Raw genomic sequence first — 8,019 nt, 5'->3', positions numbered from 1 at the left:
AAGATTTTGAAGTTTATACATTCAAATGCCATGTGTGTTTAAAATTTCGCAACAAATATTTTTCATATTAATTGCACAACTAAATGCGTAAATAATAAGCATCAAAGGAAAAAAATCTTGTGCCGACAATAATTCTGTTAATTAGTAGTCTTAGTGAATTTTAGTTTTGTATTCCCATATATATGTTTATATGAAATTAAGCAATGTGCATTTGTCAAGTTAATTGGACAACCAAATGCGCCAAACAAAGCCTACTTACTCTTGGGTTCATGTTGCTACGAAATTATAACTTTCTTCTTCTTCGCACCCAAGGTTGGAAAAGGCGGTAGGCGTAAGCGAGGCGGTTAGCCTTGGCCTAGTGCCTAGGCTGTGCTTAAGCGCCCTAGGTGCAGCCCAGGCGGTTATATAACTTTTACTATCAGGGTGTATATGTGGTTATTATATGTGTATTTTATTAATTTAGGGCATATAAGTATGTTAACTACGAGCTATTATGATTGGAATATGGCCCTTTTGGCATATCAGTGCAATATGGTATGATTTCTCGCTTGGGTAGAGAATTTCTTACTTGCTTTGCCTAGACTTCAGCTTATGCCCTAAGCGAGGCGTTTGGCCATTGCCTAGTGCCTAGGCGTGCCTAAGCGCCTCCTAGGCACTGCCTTTTCCAACAGAGTTCGCACCATTTAAATCAAGTGGTATGCGAGTCTGATTAATTGCACATTCTTTTTATATTTCTACAGGATCATATTCAGATTCAGAGCACTCAAATTATTCACATTCAGATTCAGAGCAGTCAAACTATTCACATTCAGATTCAGAGCAGTCAAACTATTCACATTCAGATTCAGAGCAAGAGCAATTGGATTAAACGCTTGGAACATTGCCATGAGTTTACTATCTTGCTTCGACCTTTAGCGAAATTTCTAGTTGTCAAGTCAAGGCCTTTTTTAGTTCAAAATACACAAAACTAGAGATATGGATGCAACTGTGATTTGGTTCATGTGTTGAACATGAGACCATGTTATTTGCTTTGTACTTTTGGACTTTTTGTTCATGTCACACGCATGTTTTGTGCTTCTGCATTACGTTTACATACAATGTATTTTCTTTATGTGTCAGGCTAAAGCCATTTTTAGTTTGTGCAAGACTCAAAAAATACCAAAAACCAAAGCCCTCCCGCCGGCAAGAACCGGATTCCACCGTACCTTCATAGCCCTAAGGCCACAAGAGATGAGGCAGGGCGGCGGCTGTGTGGCGGGAGGCAGTGGAAACGCTAGTGATGGGTGCCCTTGACCTTTGTTAGCGAACTTGTTGTCCAAGCACGGCCTTTCACTACGGATGGTTCTTAGCATTGCGTTTCTCAAATTAAGTAAATGTGAGGAGGCAAGGGAACGATCATTGCAGAGATGACAAACATTTTTTCCTTCAAATAAATGACAAAAAAGGTTGTTCCCATAAGTAAATATAAATAACTAGATAAATAGACGGGTCAACATGCGAAGCAAGAAAAAGCCATATACTTCCTACAGGTGGTGGACACCCGCAGAAAAAAACGATATCTCTGAAATTGACATATATGCAGAGAATTCGAGGAACCAATTTGCGCTACCAGATTGTTCTCTTGTCCAGATGTTGTTCGCACGATATTAGGTCTTAGCCTTGGAATGGTTCCATCTCCGTTTTCAACTTCAAAATGTAATCTCTCCTATTCAACTCGATACAGATATGGTTCTTACGAATCTCAGTGTGCTCCTTAACTTTGTTCACTTGAAATTTGCATCACATCAGGTCGTGACTTTCAGATGATATCAGTAATGATACCAGTTACCCTTGTTTGTAGATGAGCCTCCTTGAAAGCAAAGGGTGATTGAACTAGCCAAAGTGTTGGTTGATGTAGGCTGTAGTGAACCAAGACATGACGAGGCAAGGGGTCATTCTTAGCTTTGTTTAGTTACTACTGTGTTGTACACAAAATAACTTCTGCAAGTCATTTTTTTAGCACAGTACAGATGCAAACGCTCATACACAGGTACAAACTTGTCCCTATGAATATATCATGCACAACCTAATCCTATAAGCACATCCGAAAGACTGGGCCGGCACATTGTATTGAGTTTGACGAAGTTGCCACGGATGCCTTCCTAGCTGAAGGGAATATCTTCTCTCACTGAACACACATCGCCGGAAGGCCTGAAGAAATCCAGAAAAATGTGACCTCCAATGCCAAGTCTAGGACATGAACCTTGACAGGTTGGTTCTACCATAAGGAATCTAACCACTCAAGCTATGCTCATTTCGCAAAAGTACATACGATGACACTAGCACACCTCTTCAAGCCATTTTTGTGTGCAATAGCACTCCCCCTATCTCCCTCTTCCCTCTCTAATCTTTTTTTGAGTGGTCTCTCTCTTTGGAGGAGTAACCGACGAGTGCAGAAAGAATATAGGACACACTCACTCTCTCATAGTTGATTGGGACCCAAAATAGCCTGGCCTAGTGCACACCCAGCCAGAGGCACGTACATTGAGACCCAAAAATCTCAAAGAGAAAAAGACACAAAGGATCCCAAAAAATTAGTGGTTGCTAAACTCCGGCTAGCCACTCATCCGCCAATCTAAATCAAATAAACGCCGACGGCCACATCGACGTCCTCTCCTTTCCTCGGCCTGACCCCAGGTCTCCCCTCCCTCGCCGACTCACCTTGCTCATGCCTCTTTGGCTAACTCAGTCTAAGTTAGTCCATGGCATGTGGTGGATATTGCCGAGATGCGGTGTGTCTAGGAAGAGCAGGAGAAGTGGCTGCCATTGTTGGACGTTTTAAGCTCTCCAACTCAAAGATATATCGTTCAACTCTAAAAATTCCCTCATGAATCGCTTTCCGACTCGCCGTCCATATTGCCCATAAGGTAACCACAAGCTTGACCAAAGTGTCATGTGATAATGACTCGAACATAGTAAAAAGCCATTGTTCGGCACTTGGCTCTCTTGTTGCTATCATGTGTTATGCAAGCTCATCCTCTATAACACTAAGCTTCCTATTTTAAAGCGCTCACAATCAATTGAGGTATCGATTTGAAATTGGGTCATCCAATTTTCACCGGGTCAACAATTACTCAAAGCTCTCTCATTCAATTTTTAAGGCCTCACAACTAATTGAGGTCTTCTGTTCAAAATTGAGTCACTCAATTTTGACAGGGTCAACAATTTATCAAGGAGCTCTCTCATTCAATTATTTTAGTTCACTTTTGTTCCCTAGTTTCGAAGCTCTTCAATTCGATTGAGCCCAATCATTTTTCAAATTATGGATTTGGTTAAAGATTTTGATCGGGCCAATCATTTTTCAAATTAACCAGCATCAACCGCCTATAAAAACATGTCTATCCCGTGCACCCTCCTACCACCTAGAAAAAAGGAACACCAACATGTGATAATGTAGCACCTATATAGTACATGCACCTACCGACATAGAAATTTCCGCACATAAATATGGGTTTCTTAGCGGATAACACAGAATCATATCGAGAAAGGTCCACCAAATCATCGGATTATAAAGAAAAACACTACATCATCTCCCCGCCCCGCCAAACTAAATATTCCATCAATTCCAAAATACAAGGGTATTAGTTTTTGGAAAGTCAAATTCCTTTAACTTTGACAAAGTTCAGAGCCAAAAATGCCAACATCCACAATATTAAACAAAAATATATGACAATTTATTTCATGATGGATCTAATTATACCAATTTGGTATTATGGATTTGGATATAGTTCTCTACAAATTTGATCAAACTTAAAAATATCTGACTTAGAAAAATTTAATACACCTTGTATTTGAAACAGAGTGAGTAATGTTTCTAAGAAACCCAACAACACCAACGACGCGGCAAAGTGTACCCAACCCTTCTAGTCATCTACCAAAGCCCAAACACATCTGGACATTGAACACATTACCAATGAACGCCGCCATGAATCCACAACACCACATAATAACTCACAATTATCAGTGGTAGTAGACATCTTTCTATGGTGGCGAATGTCTTTCTATGGTTTCAGCTGCTAACTGGTCAACCGGATCCGACCTATCACCTTCGAGGCATCCAATCTTTTTATTAGTCCAAACACGTCCCTTTTTATTAATCAACGGGAATGTCCACCAAAATAATGTGAATGTTCACCAAAATACAACTGATAGCAGGAGTCAGTCGGAGCCAAAGATGTCTACCTACGGTGAGGCTTAGAGCAATTCCATCTTTTTTTAGAACACATGGCATTGCCGAAATTACTAATTAAGGAGTACTCCTTGCGGAGATCACTCCAACTCCCCCAGGTTGCGACAAGTGGCGCGCTGCATGTGCGCCACTTGTCGCAACCTGGAAGTTTTCCCTTTTTTTGTAGATTCGTTTATTCAAAACATTTTATCTATTAAACCGTGCGTCCAAATCTTGAACCGCTTTCGCCGTTGGATTCCTCACGCCGAGATCTTCAAAACTAAATCCCATGTTATGAACTTTTTTTCACGAAAAAATCGGACGAAAAAACCGATGAAAAGACCGAACCGAGAACACGGGTTTTTCCCTTTTCGAAAGAGGCACGCCCGTGCCTCTCGCGAAGGCACAACCATGCCTCTCGCGGAAGCAAAACCGTGCCTCCCGCGTAAGAAAAAAAAACAGAAAACCCGTTTTTTCGCTTTCCGAAAGAGGCACGCCCATGCCTCTCGCGAACGCACAACCGTGCCTCTTGCGGAAGCAAAATCGTGCCTCTCGCGAAAGAAAAAAAATAAAAAACACGTTTTTTTCCTTTCCGAAAGAGGCACGCCCGTGCCTCTCGCGAAAGCACAACCGTGCCTCTCGCGGAAGCAAAACCGTGCCTCTCGAAAGAAAAAAAAAGCAGAAAATGCGTTTTTTCCCTTTTCGAAAGAGGCATGCCCGTGCCTCTGACGAAATCACAACCGTGCCTCTCGCTGAAGCAAAATCGTGCCTCTCGCGAAAGGAAAAGAACAGAAAACGCATTTTTTCCCTTTCCAAAAGAGGCACGCCCGTGCCTCTCGCGAAATCACAACCGTGCCTCTCGCGGAAGCAAAACCGTGCCTCCCACGTAAGAAAAAAAACAGAAAACGAGTTTTTTCCCTTTCCGAAAGAGGCACGCCCGTCCCTTTGCGAAGCCCAACCGTGCCTCTCGCGGAAGCAAACCGTGGCTCTCGTGGAAGCAAAACCGTGCCTCTCGTGAAAGAAAAAAAACAGAAAACACGTTTTTTTTCGTTTCCAAGATGCACGGCCATGCCTCTCGCGAAAACAAAACCGTGACTCTCGCGGGAAAAAATGTGTTTTTTGCGGAAAAAAAATTTGGTCGAAAAGCTAAAACCGAAAAAAACCGTTTAAAAAGCCAAAAACGCATGCGAAAAAATAAAAAAAACAAAATTCAGAGGGAGCGTCCAGAGCGCGACATGTGGCGAATGGCTAAGAGCGCGCCAAGTGGCGCTGATCGTTGCGAGGCTCCCGAAGGAGCGCTCGTTAATTAGTTGACATCTCCGCCATGTCATCTGTGGGCCATATCATGGGCTAGCAAAAGATTAGAAATTAATTGGTGAGGAATAGCCATACGGGCCCAGCTCAACCACGGCCCACACGAGATGTTAAAATCCCTAGCTATACGGAGTTTGTCGCCTCGTCCTCGCGCAATCGTCTTGCGGCGGATTGGGGTCGCCGTCGTGAGCTCGCGAATCCACCACCCCCCGCGTCCGGCCGGTCACCAGTTCGGCGGGATGCCTCGGAATCGGACATTCGGAGGGACGGTTGCGCCCGGTTGCCGTGGAGCAGACCGCCTAGGCGCCCTCCCGGACGCGATCCTCCAATACGTGCTGTCGTTCCTGCCGTCGCGCGACGCCGTGCGCACCTGTCTGCTCGCCCGCCGCTGGCGCCACCAGTGGAAGTCCGTGCCGGCCCTGCGAATCACCGGCGTCGACTCCTTCAGGGGCGCCGGCCACCTCAACGACTTCGTCAACTATCTCATCGTCCTCCGCGACAGGACGCCTCTCCACGCGTGCGAGATCGAGACCTACCAGCACCACCAGGACGACGGCGAGGGGTCCCAACACGGCAATCCCGAGGAGCGGTCCCGGTACACCGATCTGTGGATCCGGTACGCCTTGTCGTGCAACGCTCAGCTGCTTCGGCTCAGTGACCATGACCCCGATAACCTCGATCCCGAACAGGAGCATGTGGAGAATGTTGCGCTTGAGACTCCCATCTCCTCGCCGCATCTGATGACGTTGGATCTTGATGGTGTGATCTTCTCGAGCAAATACTCTTTAGATTTCTCCAGCTGCCCGAACCTCAAGACAGTAAAGATGCACCGCTGCTCCTTCTTAATCGTAAGTTTACGCCGTGACGGTCCCATCAAGATATCTTTACAATCTGTGAGATATCTAAGCATCGCGGACTATGATTTTTGTCGTTATGACAAGGAGGCAGCTCTCATTACTGTCCCAAACCTCGTCTACTTAGAGCTGGCTAGCGGCCGTGGCAAGGTTCCTACGTTTGAGTGTACCCCGTCGTTGCTAGGAGCATCTATCAAGCTTGACGACAAGGATGGTTCCTTGCTCCTTGGACGCTTGTCAGATACCACTAATCTAGAGCTCATGGCCAAGCATCAAGCGGTATGTTTGTATTGTATCCATTGAAATTCTAGTCTCACCTAACATATGTGCCCTCTCATCACACCTTGTCCAGTCTGCTGCTTTTAGGAAAGATTTAAAACGTTGCACTTCGTTTAGCAAGCTCAAAACGTTGTCACTCAATGATTGGTGTGTGGAGCCTGACTTCGGACCACTACTTTACTTTCTCAAGCGGTCACCAAGTCTCGAGAAGCTCCGCCTCCGGCTATCTAAGGTATATATGGTTTCTAAGTTTTATACCTACATTTTCCTCTTGTCGAAGTTGCAGTTGAATTGTTGATTGATTTTGGTAAACTATACAGCCATATAAATATGCCGGAGAAACAGACGGAAACTATGATTTCACAGAACCATTTTTAGCATCAAGACATATCAGGGTTGTCAAGATCAATTGTTTCGCAAAAGATGAGCGAGCTCACAAAATTTCGAAGGTCCTCTGTTCGTATGGAGTATCTGCTGAGAAAATCAACATCAAGGAAAGAATACGGTCTTCCCATGGTAGGTTAAAATTCCAATCTTACTAGATTTTGAAGTTTTTCCTTCCAATCCCATGTATGTGTGAAATTTCACAAGGGTATTTTTCAAATTAATTGGATAGCTAACTGTGTAAAGAGTAAACATAAGCCAAATTATTAGTCTCGGTGAATTTTTATTATTGCAGCCCCCGTGTATGTTTATGAAATTTGGCAATGTGAATTTGTCAAGTGAACTGAACGACCAAATACGTAAAACATAAGCAGAACTTTCTATCAGCTTCATGTTGCTAACAAATAATAATGTTCATCTTGCTTTGCAACATTTAAATCAAGCAGTATGCCAATCCGACTAATTGCACATTCGTTTTATACTTGTACAGGGTCATATTCAGATTCGGAGTGGTCAATGTATTCACATTCAGATTCAGAGCAGGAGCAATCATATTAACATTTGGGACGTCAACATGAGTTTACTTTCTTGCTTTGCAGGAGGACCTTTAGCGAAATTTCTAGTAGTCCAGTCGAGGCCTTTTTAGTTCAATCACATGTTTAACATGCGGCCATCTTATTTACTTTGTACTTTTGGACTTTTGATTCATGCCATATGCCCGTTTAATTTTCAGGAAGATGTTCTACTCTTCTGCATTACATATCATGTCTTTATTTTATCTGTGAAGCTGAAACCATTTTTAGTTTGTGCGAGAATCAAGTCAACTACTCCATTCCAGTCTTTGTGAAACTGAACAGCAGCAACTTATTTTTCATACTAGCTGCACATTCGTGATATTTTTCTGACACAGACACACAGAAGAAATGAGAACTAAAATGAAAATGACTGAGCCAGATGAGACTACGGCATGCTAAAATAGCA

The 8,019-nt window shown here is 43.6% G+C and overlaps 1 protein-coding gene across 1 annotated transcript; it reads left to right on the top strand.

The window, feature by feature from the left end:
* The first annotated feature begins 5,684 nt into the window (after window positions 1-5,684).
* LOC123162737 (FBD-associated F-box protein At5g56370-like) lies at window positions 5,685-7,796 on the top strand. The gene is made up of 4 exons (XM_044580501.1): window positions 5,685-6,654; window positions 6,728-6,886; window positions 6,975-7,170; window positions 7,529-7,796. Exons 1-4 carry the CDS (start codon window positions 5,761-5,763, stop codon window positions 7,594-7,596), a joined length of 1,317 nt encoding a protein of 438 aa, XP_044436436.1. The 5' UTR covers window positions 5,685-5,760; the 3' UTR covers window positions 7,597-7,796.
* Window positions 7,797-8,019: the final 223 nt, after the last annotated feature.

Source organism: Triticum aestivum, chromosome 7B (assembly GCF_018294505.1).
Source record: "Triticum aestivum cultivar Chinese Spring chromosome 7B, IWGSC CS RefSeq v2.1, whole genome shotgun sequence".
Taxonomy (NCBI): domain Eukaryota; kingdom Viridiplantae; phylum Streptophyta; class Magnoliopsida; order Poales; family Poaceae; genus Triticum; species Triticum aestivum.
Note: the sequence above shows the minus strand (reverse complement) of the source record. Positions and strands in the feature narration are given on the sequence as shown.

What these genes read in the sequence shown, in the direction of transcription:
- LOC123162737 (XM_044580501.1), top strand. Translation starts at nt 5,761, where the DNA reads ATGCCTCGGAATCGGACATTCGGAGGGACGGTTGCGCCCGGTTGCCGT. An exon ending in TCATGGCCAAGCATCAAGCG is followed by an intron (nt 6,655 to 6,727) that starts GTATGTTTGTAT and finishes CACCTTGTCCAG; the next exon opens with TCTGCTGCTTTTAGGAAAGA. An exon ending in AAGAATACGGTCTTCCCATG is followed by an intron (nt 7,171 to 7,528) that starts GTAGGTTAAAAT and finishes ATACTTGTACAG; the next exon opens with GGTCATATTCAGATTCGGAG.